The sequence below is a fragment of the Mastacembelus armatus genome, chromosome 1, assembly GCF_900324485.2.
Source record: "Mastacembelus armatus chromosome 1, fMasArm1.2, whole genome shotgun sequence".
Classification (NCBI taxonomy): domain Eukaryota; kingdom Metazoa; phylum Chordata; class Actinopteri; order Synbranchiformes; family Mastacembelidae; genus Mastacembelus; species Mastacembelus armatus.
The window spans coordinates 16,239,990-16,255,975 of NC_046633.1; the positions used below are offsets into that span (position 1 = coordinate 16,239,990).

The window sequence follows — 15,986 nt, forward strand, 5'->3', positions numbered from 1 at the left end:
TGTGAATAATTTGTTGTGCAAATTAAAAACAATTATTTACAATGCAAAAAAAAAAAAAAAAAAAGATTTTCAAAAACAAAAGACAGCAGGCTTAATTTGTGGCAGCGCCGGCAAGTTGTGGCATCTGCAGTGGCATTTTCAAGTGCCATTACATGTGCCACAGAATTTTGGCATTTTGCCATAGTTAGCGGCACCCAGTGCCCTTGACATGCCCGTATATCTGTATGTTAGCTCTGATGCCACTCCATTTGTCTGTACATAACACTAAAATAGCTACTGCTGTAATTAAGGTGCCAGTCCAGTTGACATGTATGTGGCCACTGAGCTGCCGGTGTATTGTCTTCACTGTACAAAGTGACATAATCTTTGATATATGCTGGTCACAAGATGTTTTTTGGACTGATGATTGCAATACACACATTAAAACACTAGGGAATAATAATCATAGGCTATAGGCTAATACACAAATTAGTCCTATGTTAACTGAAGTCACATAAAGATAAACATTCATAACTTCACAGCACACAGCAACAGAAAATACAGAAACGTGTAGACTAAAAATTCGAAGATTATAATAAATGACAATTACACTTTCATATGGAAAACAGAGGAAAAACCTAACTTATTGCATTTAATTCATGTGTTGACTGCTGAGAAGACAAGAAAAGCGTAACCTAGTCTCCACTGTCCTCGCTCTCCTGGCATATATAGAAATGTACTGCTTGATCCTTGTCTTATTTTAAGCATCAAACTCTAACCACGCATTGCTATACATTTTTACTACAGCACCACCTACTGGTTAAGAAGTCGAACACCAATCTATTTCTGTATTAGCACTTTCAATCATGTGGCTTCAAATACCGACAATAAAACAAATCACAGAAAACATTACAGCTTATGCCATCTTTAACAGAGTCCAGACGTGAGTGTCACCTTAACAACAATAGGAAAACCATCGGGGAGGCATGGAAATAGGCGACGTAAACAGTTATATTAAGGTTATAAATGTGCCTTTGCATTTTTTATTTAGTTTAAAGGAGGACGACAATAACAGTGTGGCTGCTTACGCAACAAGGGGTGTCAATAAAAATGCCAGTGGCATCTCCGGCTGCCACTTCTGGTGCCGCGAACACTGCGCAAAATACAGCGCTAACTAGTGCACCTCGCGGTACCTCTTAAAATCCTGTGGCATCTGCAGTAGCACCCGCTGCCACTGCCACAGATTGAGCCTGGCCCTGCTGAACAAAAGGAGAAGATTTTTAACAAATAAGGATGAATATTTTAACAGTATCAGTGGCTGCAATGAGCCTGTTATACATTGCACATATTTTTAGAACAAACTCTACAAACTGCAAAAACAAGTGCAAATATGAAAATATAATAATAAAGTGTCACCTTGCTGGATCTGGGTTTTAGTGGTTGCAGTGAGGCTCTTACTGATTTGTACGTCTCTAATATGGGTTCAGGGCACTCAGACTCAAAACAAAAATTTCTTCCTGCTACATGTAAGAGGAAAAAAGCACGTCCCTCCTCCCGGAAAGCCTCTCCGCCCCACAGTTTGACAAGCAATGGGATAGTACACTGATAGCAAATACAGTATGTATTTGGCCAAACACATTGGATATAAAATGGCAGGATTAAGTGTTTCTTTTGACCAATGTCCGTTGTCCCTTTAAGCCTGCAAAACATAATAATCAGTAAGCTAAATGCAACTGATAATTCTGCCGAAGGGGCATAATAAAGTAGCATAAACGTATACATAAATTGGAAACCTAATATGAAAACAGAGGCAGTTCTCTTTTGATGTGAAAAGTAGAAAAAATAATGAAGAAAAATGTTTGGTCTCCGTTTCAACATGACCGATCGATCCTATACTGGAACCACAAGATGTTACACACGTGCTTAAATTCATTTATTTGGAATGAGCTCAGTTCTTGGCGCAGCCTGTTGGTTTCACTTTATTGAAACGCGTTTTGTTATTCACAGCCATCTGCCAAGGCCACCGTATTGCGTAGTTAATGACATCACGTTTAAAAACAAGGACCACAGGCGATTGTTGAGTAGCTAGTTTGGTTGTAAGAGTAACGTACATCAATTTGCTTAGCTAAATGGTTGTTACTTGTGAAAACCTACGCCGAAGAGTATTAACTCACCGTCGTTATGCAAGATTTGTCGACAGGTTGAATCTGTTGATGTTAGATACCATCAGGATGCTACCGTTAAGCTAAGGACTCACCGTTAGCACTAAGCTGTGTAGCTGACAGTTATCGTGTCGGTAAATAACAGGCTGGGTTAGTAATTTAGTTCGTATCTGGTCGCTGGGTTTTACCTGAAATAGGTACAACAAGCGAATTTATAGCTGAATAGAGAATACTTTACGATAATGGCGTGGAACTTCAATAACGTGTTAGCGTTATATAGGAAAACATTTTAAAGTTCACTCTCGCTCTCTGTTCTCTGTCTGTATCTCTGTATCTGTCTCTCTCTCAGTCCCCTGTTCTCTCTCTCAGTTCTGTTTACCTGCACAAAAACACGGAACTCGCTAGCGCGAATTAACGGTTACACACGAGCCGTTGATCATGTCGGACCTGGACACCCTCATTGTCACTTTCCAGACCCAGCTCTCGGCTGTGATGGAGACTCTGGTAAAGACAGCCATGTATGAGGTGACCCGGTTGGTGGAGGGTGGCTTCTTGGAGGAGGTGATGCGCAGGAACCAGGAGGTGGAGTCCCTGAGGATGCAATTGCAGTGGGCAGAAAAGAAAATAAGTGATCAAGAAGGGAGGGAAAAGTGTAATGACGGTGCCCAGGGTGATATGGAACTGTGCACAGACTCTAAAGAAGAAAGGCCCAAAGAACAGAAAGCTGGTAAGAACAACTAGAATAAAGAGATTAAAAATTGTTCACATTTAATGTAACTACAAAAACATGGTGGGCTATATTTTACTATTCATTTTTCACAGCCACCAAGGATAGCAGTGTGAAAACAGAGGGTGCTTCAGTAGAAACGTGGACAGCCAGTTGCAGACAAGAAGCTGTATCAGCATCACCACAGGCAGCGGACAACCCTCGCAGTCCTGCAAGGATGTCACAAGTGGGTCATGTGAGTATCTCAGAAAAGAATGTGACACTGACTATATGCATATCTGCTTTGATGGGAAAATTTAGCACAAAGCGTCCAACTAACAAAACTAAATTAATCTATATTTACAGATTCTCTGTTGTATTTTCTGTGCTCTTCAGGCAGCAGAAGAGGAACATGTGTTGCCAGCCATTGATGTGAAGGAAGAAATAGTTAAGCTGTCTTGTTCTTCTGTGCATTTAGGCGAACGGAGTGCTACTCTTGATGGCGAGTATTGTATTGTGCTTATCTGGGCACGCTATGTTGCATATTACGATTGGAGAGTTTACTTGCATGCATTCACATTCACTGTAATAATGGTCACTGTAAATTTGCACAATCTCTCAAGCTTATTTTGGTATGAGGGTGTGCTGATTTTCACCGTAGTATTGATAGAAGAGACTGCTTTGCTAGTACACCGACTGCTTAGTGAGAGGACAGTCAGTTGTCCTCACATTGCAAATTCATCTAACCCAACAAATGTTCAATGGTGAAAATGGACCTTTTTAAGACTTAGAAGGGCTACCATGTGTTAGTCGTACTTTGAGTGGAATATTTTAAATATGAAGACATATGACGGTGATCCTTATCTTTTCAGCCAGTTGTTCTGCTGTTGCTTGTCTTGTCCACAGTTGCTGAGGAAATTTGGTTTACCAAGGAAAAACTCGTTTTTGTGAATAAATTGTGGTTTCTAGTGATTTTTGCTGTAAGTTTTGTAATAAACAGCTTTAGTTAGTCTTCCCTATTAGACAGGGCACCTGCACTTGATTTTCTAAATTTGATTTTTTAGCCAAGAAATTTTAAGTAAGTTCAATACTAAGACAAGCAGAGTTTGGTCCAAAAATATTGAACTGACTTCATTAGCTGTAATAACCAACAGGCTTTTTTTAATGTTTGTCTCCCTATTGACAAAGCCAGTTGAATCCATAAATATAGCCTCTGTTTCCATTTTCTAGGTGAAGCAGGATCTCAGTCCTGCAGTACTGGTGATATGACGGACACACAACCAAAACAGACTCAAGAAAACAGTGATGAATTATTGAGGAATGTTATTAAACAAGATTCACCAGTAGCTGCTGTATATGTTTTTCCTGGAGATCAAGAGGTCACACACATAGCTACAGATCAGTCTCATAATTCATCTTTGAAATTGGACAGTGGTTTGGCTGGTCTCACTGTCACTATACCTGGATTGCTGCAGAGTCACAGACTTGGAATTGACAAGGACTCTGATCCAGCTAAAACTAGAGGTCCTCTAAAGCATACAGAGCACAAGCTGTCTATCTCTGTCGCAGCAGATGTTCAAGCTCAGGTTATTACCCCAGGAAGAGATCAGATTTCAACCTCTGGATCCCCTAAAGCAATACTGCAAAACAGCAACGCTCTGGGTGTGACAGTAAAGCAGGAGGTTATTGTTGATTCTGAAGGCTGTGAGGAAACCCAGCATACAGAAGAGAAAATGACAAAGACAGGAGTTTCATCTTTCTCATGTTCTGTAAAACAGCATAGAGTGAGTTCAGAAGCACAAAAACAGAATCATATTTCCCATAAACCCACTGTGCAGGAGGTAATGAAGCTGACTTCCAAAGTGGGTACAGGTCTCAGATTGCAGTCTGCTATACAGCACCTCCACCGTCCTATGAGAAAACCCTCTCATACACACTCCAACAGTACCACTACAGCACTGACTGTAGCTCAGTCTCAAGTTGTAAACCTAAATGCAGTCAACAGAGTTCCCTCCACATCTAAAGCCGCCCCATCTCCTCCACTCTTAGTCCAGCGGGCTCAACTGGGAAACAAACAAACTGCAGCACTGAACCGAACTAGTGTGCCGTGGGTCACCATCAAAACCCAACATCAGTCTGCAAACTCGCCTCATTGCCATTCCTTAACCCATCCAGACTCTCACCCTCATGCCAGCCCAAGACACATTCTGCGCTGTGGCCAGTGTGGGAAGTGCTTTCCCCACCCCAGCAACCTGAAGGCCCATGTGCAGACTCATACAGGTGAGCGGCCTTTCTGCTGCTCCCTCTGTGGTCGCAGTTTCACCAAGCTGAGCAACCTCAAGGCCCACAGACGAGTCCACACTGGGGAGAGACCCTACTGCTGCTTGGCTTGTGGAAAACGCTTCACCCAAAAATGTAACCTGAAACGTCACCAGAGGATCCATCTGGATGTGTGACAATGGGCAGTTAGTGATTAAAAAGTGAAGTTTTGTTTTGTGACGTTTGTTTCCTTCAGGTTAAGATGCTACAGTGTTTCCTTCACAGTGTAACATGGTTTCAGCAGTGCAATTCATTAATACGTCTTGTGAACTCATCTCTTGAAGTGACTGTCTAAAGTTCTTCTGTTCATTCCATAAAGGTTCGTCTAGTAACTTCTGAAGGAGCTTTAGAGATATTAAACAGTGAAAAGCTGTGTGTGTGTGTGATATATCAGACACAGGCATAGGTCAACTGCTGCTTTTGATCAATACTTAATTATTTATTCTTTGAATACCCAAATTCTTCAGTTATGTCAATTGTGCAATTCCTGTGCACTTACTAACCATGCACCAAAAGGGCATATGATTATCAAACTGCTAAAAGTAAAATCATAAACGTAAGAACCAATGGTAAATGTTATTAATCAAATTTGTCTTTATAATTACAATAGTCTTAAATTTAAAAGTGTAGCCCCTAAATGTCTGCACAAACAGGTGAGCTCACCCAAAGACTCATGTTTATTATTTGTCAAGCTTTGTAATTCAGAATATAGCCTAATGTATTTTGTTTATGTTTTTTGTTCTTTTTTTTTTGCTCCTTTTTCCATCATTATTTTACCTATATTTATCTACAGCATTTATAAATAGATTGTCAATTTAACATTTTTATTGCAATTTGAAAGCAAGGATTAAAAAAAATGAAAATAATGAAAAATTGGATGGTTAAACAGTAAACCCTGCTCACTGACTGGGCGCTTCATTTTTTATAATTCACATTTTTAAAATTGATTTTACAATATAAACAAATATGGGCATTATTTAATAAATCAACGAAAAAAAATGCCAGGAAATCTGAAAAAATGACACTGGTTGGCTAAACCTGCTCTGAGGGTGAATAATCTTGTGAACTTGAAAAGGTTAATCTTAAACTTAATATCAAAACCGTTATGAAAATTGGGCCCAAGTCACATGATACTAGAAAAAAAATCATTTAGAGGTCAAGATTTTTTTTTTAATGTTTTTGCAGTGACTGAAGGTCCTCTAACATTGCCGTATTGAAATCCTGAAAACTACATCTTTTGAAGAACTGACTAAATGCGAATGACTTAGCATGGGTATTGATGCCACGTGTTAAAAGCTTTTCATTAATAGTCATTCAAAAATAAAATTGTGTTGTAGTACCTTAATTAACCACTTGGTGCCAGCCTTTTAGCTAACAAATATCAGGAATCACTGTATAGACCTCTTGCCTGGCTGCTAATGTATTAATGGAACAGAAAATTATTAGAGTAACAATTCATTGGTATCCTTAGACACTCTTTTAGTTGATCTGTATGTGTGTGTTACATATCTCATGGTCAGCATTAGGTTCGATGTGTTTGTATCTAGAGTTAAGCATCAGAGCAGGACTGTGCAGGTGGCACAACTGATAACATTTAAATCTTGTTTTTAAGGTGAGAAAATAAACTCTCTCTCACCCTTTTTCTGTGTGAGACGGATTAAAGCAGAGTCTGTGTTCTAGATGATATCTTCTCTTTTTGAAGTTTGAACCCAGTAACAAGAGGAGTTATCTGTTATGAGCAATTGAGAAATACATACTTATCAGAATCTGCAGTAAGTATAATTGATAGTGGTGGCTGTGTAAGGGGTTTTTGAAACAAGTTCTCAGTTTAATGTGTGGGAGTGCTCAGAATATGTAAATATTCCTGAATACTGGCCAACATACACCCAGTTGTACCCAGTGTTTCAAATGGGTAAGTGAAAACATGAGCTAAGTTCACGTGTATCCTCAGTTTTCTATGTGGTTGGACCATTGTAATATAAGTATCTTCTGAAGATGTTTAATTACTTTATTAAAATAACTACTCACAAAATACTTTCTATAACCATTTTTTTCATCCTTTTCATATGGTCATATTTTCTGACACTCTTGCTTGGCCTTCAGTGAACAATCATACTAAGGTGGCATTATGGTGAACAAGAGACTTTGTGTAAAAGGTAGGTCTTTTTTGTAAGTCTGCTTTTAATTTGCTTATATCTAAAAACTATTGTACTGTATGCTGGGTAACTGTTCGGTTGGATTTATTTTTTAAATATTCCGACTACATGTTTTAAAAAAACACCATGAAATTGGGCAGTCATGGAAGACAGCCATTGAAAGTGAAAGTGACCTTTGTGGCCAAGTATGGTGACCCATACTCGGAATTTGTGCTCTGCGTTTAACCCATCCCAAAGTGCACACGCACACACCGTGAACACACACACACACCTGGAGCAGTGTTGGAATCTTGTCCAAATTGGCAAGTCTCATTAAATTATCCCTGTCAAACTAAGACACTGTATGAAAAATATTGTAAAATTATACTATTTTATGTTTAGCAAAAAAGCAATGCCCACCCCAGCATTATTACTGTTGTCCTCCCTCTGCAATAATTATTTCTTTTTTTATTTATTATTTATTGAATATCTCAAAACAACAGAATCTCCTAATTTCAGCAAGTGCCCCAAAAAATAAAAACACAATGAAGAGACAAATCCTTGGAGCACCATGGTTACTCTAGGCATAAGGTAGGATGTCAGGTGACATTAGAATAATAAATAATATGGTTTAATGAGAAAGTCTGTGTAGTGAGGATTTTGGTCTGATAGGAAACTGCGTTTTGCTCAGTATTGTTTTTTTAAGCATAGCCAAATATAAATATTTCAAACATAAAAATGAAACCCTAAATGAAATAGACATATGGGCAAAGACAAAAAATAGTAGGCCCTTCCCTTCTCTCCCTCCAAAAAGATTTAATAATTTTGCAGAAAAACATGAATTATAATACTGTCTGACTTTGCTTGCCCCACTCCACCCCTAATTATATTTCTAGTCCCTAAATGACCTAAAGTCCCCCACTCAAATGGGCCTCCATCAAGGCTTGCTTTGGCTTTGAGTTCAGGTGTCCCGCTGTTTTTTTTTAATATGTTTAAAATTGTAGCATGTGTGGCTCAGCGCAGTCTAGTATTTTTTAGCCACTGCCTTTCATTACAGACACAGTTAACAACTCCCTGAGCTGGGAGAGACAAAGGAAAATGAGAAAACAGGCAGACAATAAAGAAAGCAGACAAAAGGTATCAAAGGATTATACCACTTAGAATTAAAAGACAAGAATTACATTTTCTTCACAGTTGTCATTTCAAATTCCTGATATCCCACAAAATTGTCATCCTCTTTACCTATTCTTTTTTTAAAATTTACAGGGCAATCAGTAGCATAAGCAGTGTCTGACTGGGGTTGAATTGACTATTCTTGGTATACTTTAAAATAAGCATCTTATTTCCTCTTCTATGTCAAATCATTCCAATATTTAATTCAGTGCTTAACAGGCTACAGAGTGCAGTGTGGAAGATTTATGCCAAGTGTTGCAAGGCTAGTGTGCGTTATTCATAACACCTTCATATTTCATAAAAACAGCTCAAGCAGAGTGAATTGAACTTTGATGGTGTTCCTCATTCTAACTTTATTCCCATTTGTTATAAGTCCACTAAATCCTTTAAGGAGGGGTGGGGGTGGGGGGTTAAGTCCTTGAGCATCACCTTGTTTTTATTGTGTATGAAAGAATAAGTGCATCTAGGAACTCAGCACTGCTATCGCTTCTCCTAAGATACTATGAACAGGGATTTACATTCACAAACATTTAAAGAATACTCACAGAGAAGTCCTCAGTCAGACCTTCTGCTTTATTAAACTTCTCCGACATGTATCTTAGTGGATGTGAAGTTGATGTTGTTGCTAGGTATGATGCTGTCTTTTCAATGTGATTGGTCAGTCCAGAAGAAGTCCTGTGATTAAAATGGCCAAATGGTATGACTGTGTTGTCAAAGTCTTATGTTAATCATTATAGTGGACTCGGAAGGGATACAATTGTATTGTTATAATGTATGGTAATGGTAACAAGGCCAAATAAGAATTTTTGTTGCTGTGTTGAAGCAGTCTTGATGTCAGTGAATTCACCACATCCACAGACAGTTTGGGATTACATTAATTGGTGACTCTAAATTGCTTGTAGGTGTGAACGTGAGTGCTAGTAATTGTCTCTGTGTGTCAGACCTGTGATAGACTGGTGATATGTCCAGGGTGTACCCTGCCATCCTGTTTGCATACTAACACACCAAACTCTAAGAGTGAACATAGTGAATATTATATCTGCATAACATCTGCATATTAGAATGGGCAGTCCTAAAATTGGGTTAAGGGGGAAACTCCTAGCTAAAAACATTTAGTCCCATTCAGGCCTGCTGGTAACATAAAATACATTTTGACACAAGCAAGCACATCTCTTCTGTACTTAGAGAGTTGTCACTTAACATTGGTTATTTATGAAAAATATTTTATTTCTATTTGTCTTCCCTTTCACGCCCTGCATGTGTGTGTATAGAGAGAGAGGTAAAAAGAGAGGAAGTGAGTCAAGCATACCAGTGGGGCTCATGCTGTTGTTGTCAATGGACAGCCATGCACATCTTTCATCGCTGTGTGTGTGTAATAATAGCTGTGGTGGGCTCTTTCCGCTGCCAGTCTCACAGTTTGATGCTTGTTTGTCCTTCAAGTCTGGCAGAAGCTTCTGAAATCACATAACCTGTCTTGCTGTGTGCAAGTGTACCTATGGTGGACAGACAAAGAAACAGAAAAACCTACTTTTCATACAAAAAGACCCCTTAAAGCCTAATATTGCTACTCTGTTCACATATTGACTAAGAATGTAATAGATCAGTAATTTTGTGCCATATATATCAGATTTATTTGATACTTTACTTTAATAGAACCTATTGGCATGGACCAGAGAAGCAAGGTCAGGCTAGATCTTTGATAAGAAGGCTTTTGAAATTAGTCCGCAGTGTTTTTTGTTAATAAGAGTGTTTTAATTTTGTCCTTGAATATATTATTATTATACATTATTAAGGTAAAATGTATGTTTATTCAATTGTATGAGTGTTCAGATATTACCTGGTACATGGCCAGCTTAATGTATTACATGGGCCTTGGAGCAGCAAAAAATTCACAAACTGTCCAATTACCTCTCTGCATTATTTACATTATTTCCTTCACACAGTGAACTACACATGGCAGCTTAAATGATTTGTCCATAAAACTAGAAATTAATTAACACTGCTAGAATATTAGGTGGCACAATGCATTGTCTGTGAATTGAAGCATTTTCATTAAACACAGTTTAATTTAGTAGAGAGAAGCTATGGTATTTTATATGTTCTTTCTGCAAAGAAAAAAAATTATATATATTGTATGTTATTTCTTTGTTCTATAGGGCCTCATTGCTTTTTTGTGGGACTGGTTAACTTATCCTCTAAAGCTAGACTATTTATTATTTTCATGCCACAAGAGGATCAAGTTACTTTTGCAATTTTAAAAGATGACTTGAGATGATGATCCCACAGACAACGATCACCATACTCTGCAGTCCCCTCACAGTATAAGGTTTTGCAATCTTTCAGCTCATTGTTTTGGTTTTCTAGGCCACATTCTCTGTGTAGCCCAGTCTCACTGCAATCATCAACCTGATTTCTAATAAGACAGCTCTCAAGGCTCAAACTTTCTGTAAACTTGCCCAGCACTGCCACCATGCTTGTTGTTTAAATTCTGAAAAATGTATTTTTTCACAAGACCAAGACAGTGTCATATGATGATGTAACAAATAATGCAGAACCTGTCTTGGTTGGTATTGTACGTGGTATCTATGTGTTGTGAACCTTTTGGTTCCCCAGGCAGGTTGGGTATACAGCTTAATTTCAACAATGCACAGCTGGTAATTCAGCTGTGCATTGGGTAATTTTTCACTAGCGTGGTCATTTGGAACACTAACAATAACAGAACAACTTCAGTCCACCTTTTACTGGTGTCTAAATTTTGAACCATGTGTTTTGGCATATAATTCTTCAAGAAAGAAAACCTCCAGTACTTCAAAGGCTATGCACATTAGCACCACCCCACTTACAGTAAAGCTACATATCATAAACCAGAATTTCTTTAACCTAAAAAACATTTGTATTTCAATATTTCAGCTTCATGCTGCTTCATGCAGTTCTGCCATAAATTTCAACTTTTAGGAGTTAGTTCTGACACTATAGACAAGTCTGTGGATCAATCATGTGGCCATGACGCTGTTTTGTATCTGTTCATTGCTCTTCTTTGCAGTTGCAATTTGTTCATGTTGTCATGGGCACTGTGCATTTGAAAAGTAAAGACAGTTCTTTCTCCATGCTGAATAATTATGCAGTTTCGCTAATCAATCCCTGGCAATTTGGACATTGACTACTTCTTCTCTTTGGAAATCCGTTAATCGTCTCAAATTGCTTTTGAAAAACTCCACCATCCAAACAGCGATTGTGTCTGTCAGTGCTCATTGGCATTCAACCTAATATAACTTGGCTATGTCAGTTTCTTTGTAATTATGAGTTCTTCAAAGTACCTTTTTGTGTTTTTATCGTGTTGTCTACTTGTTGTATTTCATCTATTGATCTTTCTTATCTTTCTCTCTTTCTGTCTTTGTGCAGCCCCTCTTGTTTTATACAACTTAAAAGTTTTCCCACTGTTACCTCTTTGACCCTCTCTCTCCCCTCTCATCTACTCCTCCACATGAGTTTTTTTCACCCACATCACTTAGGAAAACCTTGGTGTGAGCATTCATTGCTCAACTCACAGTAGCGCTCAACATGTTAATCAATACGTTTATTCTCAGTGGGCCGCAACACACTAGTGCACACTTTTCCTGTGGTGCAACATTTTAAGCCAAGCATAGGATTACTCATGTTTTGCTGGTATCAGCAGCACTACGAGGATATAGAACACTGAAAGTGCCACTGTGACTTGTCATTTCCACTAGTTTAGCTGTAGGCACATACCCACCCACACCCCCAAAACACAGTGGCTCCTGTCGCCATCAAGCAGCAGTTTTATTATTCTCTTTAAACACTTTCTCTGTCTCCTTGTCAAGAATCTGAAAGGCCACTTGTGTGTCTGTGTTTACACAGCATCTTGTGATTTGTAAATATATTTACACTCATAGGGAGTAGATTTAATTCTCATCCTTTCTATCCTGTACTTGTGGACTGATTGAATGTGTATGAATATATATGTGTACTGATACATATTTGCTCACTCACCCTGATGGGTCATGTGCGCTACACTGCTGGAATATGGAGTTTTGATGACGCTGTTACAAGTCATCCACTACCTGTATAACCATAGTTACAGTATGTATGTTACATTCCCAGTGGGTGCTGGGCTCTGGTAAGGTTGTGCCTTGTCCTTGTCGCTTGTTTATGATTTTCATAGACAAGATCCCAGTGTGCAACCAGGGGGAGGACCGCGTTGGGTTCGGGGACCTCAGACTAAAACCATTGTGCCTTCACATCAAAAGAAGCCTGCTGAGGTAGTTTGGGTATATGATTAGGATGCCTCCTGGGAGACTTCCATTAGATGTCTTTTGGGTGCATAAAAACAAGTAGGAGGCCCTATGGTAGACCCAGTAGACAATGTAGAGACTTTATATCTAAACCAGCCTAGGAACACTCTGGGGTTCCACAAAAGGAAAATGGAAAATGTTGTTGGGTTGAAGGATGTTTTCAAACAGCTCTTCTATTTGAAAGGCCCGTGTTTTGTTATTCCACCCATCCAGCCAGACCTCCTGTTTATGTGGAATTTTTCACTCTTTCAATTGTATCACCACCCTTATTTTTTTGTTCCTTTCATAATTACTATGATTGCCCATTTATAACACATGTGGATGATATGCACCTACTGGTAGTTGCAGTTTGCCACTAATGAATTATTATGGGCATGATAACAAATTATAATGGCAATTTAATTTGGTGATAACATTTGAAATTGCCACCTACAGTCTACAGTGAGGGTGTGCCTTAAGGTAAATGTTAATATTGGCAGGCTAACAGCAGAGATGATGTTTCTACCAGTTTTGCAATCTTAGTTTAGCAACAGTCTCAGGCCTGAATAAATGAAACTGAAGGATTTTTAGTAGGATTCGTCACACCCACTTTTACTGCTATTTTAGGAAGACATGTCTTCCTGTCTGACTCAGGCTCACACACACGATGCCACAAATCAAAAACAGACTGACATTAGGAGATCAATCAGCCAAGAGACTGCTGCTGAATCACCAAACTGCCATTTGAAAATGTCGTCAGTGGTCCTTGAGCACTGCATGAGAAATATACCAGCTCACACTTCTGAAAAATCATTATTTTGAAGAGAGCGTTGATAGAGATCATTAAAAGTTCACATCGTTGAAACTAAACATGACAAACATGGCCCTTAACAGTTTTGGTGAGAGAAGTGAGAGGAGAACAAAAGAGAAAAGACAGGAGAGTACAGGAGCAATCTACAAAGAAAATCATTCATGTTCCCTGTAGTTGGTCATTAAAAACCCTCCCTGTTGCCTTGTTATTGTGAAATCATAGCGAGGTATTTGCAAAAATATAGAATCATCGGGCATACTGATTACGCTGGATGGTTTGAAAAGAAAGAGAGAATATCTGTACATGAAAAATTACTGTTCCTCATACCTCTGCTTTTCACACCCAAAACTGTTACATTAGACTTTATTTCTAGCAGCACTCAAGGCTTTATTCTCGAAAACCCATTATTTCTTGAGTCTCAGCTTTCACAGGCTCGCTATGAGAAATGCTGTGATTAGGATCGTCATAGTGATACCGATACAGTACATTTGGAAAATGGCTGCATTCACTAGGGGTCAGTGTTGCTCTGTGGAAATGTTTTAAAGCCCCAGCCTCCTGTGCTGTGTGTGCATGTCTGAGTGTCATTTGCAGCAAACCTTGTCAACATAAACTAACATTACCCCACACACATAAACAGAAACATGCTCACTAATCTTGTCTCCAACTCTGATTTCTACAACTATCAAGCAGATGACACATTTTTGTTTATTCTCACTGCCTCCTCTTGCTTTTCTCTTTTCAACTTATTGGTCTTTTTCTGCTTTGTGAAGTGTTCTACCCTCTGGCCACACACACACACACGCACACAGCATAACACAAACACGTGAAATAGCAAAGCAAAGCAAGGGAGGAGAGGCAAGACAGACTGTGAGTGTGGGTGTGAGTGGAGAAGGATGATAGCTATGGTTTATGTTTTCCCCCCTTTTCTCTCTTGGTAAAGTGAGCCACCCAGAGCCAAAGGACACACACACATACACACAGATACACACCTAAACTAAAAGAGAACGGAGAAGAATGAATCCCTACAAGCAGGAAGAGTGGCTGAAGAAATGTCAAACACACACCTCCCTGTGTGTTTTTCTGGTTGTGGGCTGAAAGTCAGGTTAGTTTGTTTTACAGGCTATATATGTGCATGTAGTTTGAAGGATGAGATATTTGTGTGCACATGTCCTTCTGTGTGTGTGTGTGCGTGTGTGTGTGTCTTCAGTGCCAGTCAGGATGTTTTAAACTGCTACAGCAGTTTAGATCATGTTTAAATGATGTTCATCTACTGTCTGATTAAAGTTACTCTATCTTGCCATGTCTCTCTGTCTCTTTCCTTTTTACCAAAACCTATTAAATCACTTGTTGTGGAAGCCAAGAAGGAAAATATTCAAGGCTGCATTTCCTCTCTGTGGCTAAGCCTGCTGCCACTATCTGGACAAACTATTGACAGTCTCCAAGCCAGCAGACACAAGTCTGTCTCTCAATGTACTGAAAGAGTGTGATAGAAGGAGGAAGACAGGGGCTGGAGATGGAGAAAGAGAGACGGATCGGATTAGCTGAGCTGCAGTTCCATTACCTCTCAGCCACACAAGTGTCTGTACACACACAAACACACACACGCCCAGTAGTGTTTGACCTGACAGCAAATTTTCTTTGCAGAACACAAATGAAACAGAGAGGAAGAGGAAGAAAAAAGTCAAATGGTGAGAAAATTGATTGAGCTGCTCCTTTAATTGCATTCTGAATGCTGGTTTTGGAAGCTCTGTAAGTTCTATGAGAATGGAAAGTATCCTGGAATGTCCACTGACGATTCAGTCTTTTGAGTAGCTTAGCAGCATAATATTAAATAACCCCTGCATAAACACTGGAAGGAATAGCTCAATAAATAATTGAAAGGGAATTTATAAATAATTTTCCTTCTTAATCTACTCCAGTGCACTGCCGCCAGGTCCCCGAAGTGATCCTCATCCCTCTGGACAGTAGTTCTGGTTTCCCACCTCATGGGGGTGCTCTAGTTATACCAAAGAAATCACCATGAAGACTAACAAATGAAAAATAAATAAATAAATGGGTTATTCACAAGAAATAGTACATGCTTTTAAGAAATAGGCCCCAACCCTCTATTAAAATCCTGTTTTTGAGAAGACTACTTTTGTTATCGGTGCAGTCTCAGATTTCTGGGGCGTTTTCAGGAAATGAAAGAGGTTTTGTGCTTTCCCTACGACCTGCTTCCAGGTCTATAGATGTCAGAAAAATATCAAGGCAGCAAGATTTAACTTTGGACTTGAGTGTGTATCAATTAGAAAAAAGACAAACAAATTACAATGTTGTACCCATCATGTTTTTTCCAGCTTCCGTTTCTTCACAATTTTCTTGCTTCTTTTATCTTTCCTTTTTTCCCAACTTTCCTTGCTGTCTTCTTTC

General features: G+C 39.0%; 1 protein-coding gene across 1 annotated transcript; it reads left to right on the plus strand.

Annotated features, from left to right (window-relative positions):
* Window positions 1-2,026: 2,026 nt before the first annotated feature.
* LOC113128214 (transcription factor Sp2) lies at window positions 2,027-7,200 on the plus strand. The gene is made up of 5 exons (XM_026303371.2): window positions 2,027-2,338; window positions 2,547-2,868; window positions 2,964-3,103; window positions 3,244-3,349; window positions 4,078-7,200. Exons 2-5 carry the CDS (start codon window positions 2,580-2,582, stop codon window positions 5,301-5,303), a joined length of 1,761 nt encoding a protein of 586 aa, XP_026159156.1. The 5' UTR covers window positions 2,027-2,338; window positions 2,547-2,579; the 3' UTR covers window positions 5,304-7,200.
* Window positions 7,201-15,986: the final 8,786 nt, after the last annotated feature.

What these genes read in the sequence shown, in the direction of transcription:
- LOC113128214 (XM_026303371.2), top strand. Translation starts at nt 2,580, where the DNA reads ATGTCGGACCTGGACACCCTCATTGTCACTTTCCAGACCCAGCTCTCG. An exon ending in GGATGTCACAAGTGGGTCAT is followed by an intron (nt 3,104 to 3,243) that starts GTGAGTATCTCA and finishes TGTGCTCTTCAG; the next exon opens with GCAGCAGAAGAGGAACATGT. An exon ending in ACGGAGTGCTACTCTTGATG is followed by an intron (nt 3,350 to 4,077) that starts GCGAGTATTGTA and finishes TCCATTTTCTAG; the next exon opens with GTGAAGCAGGATCTCAGTCC.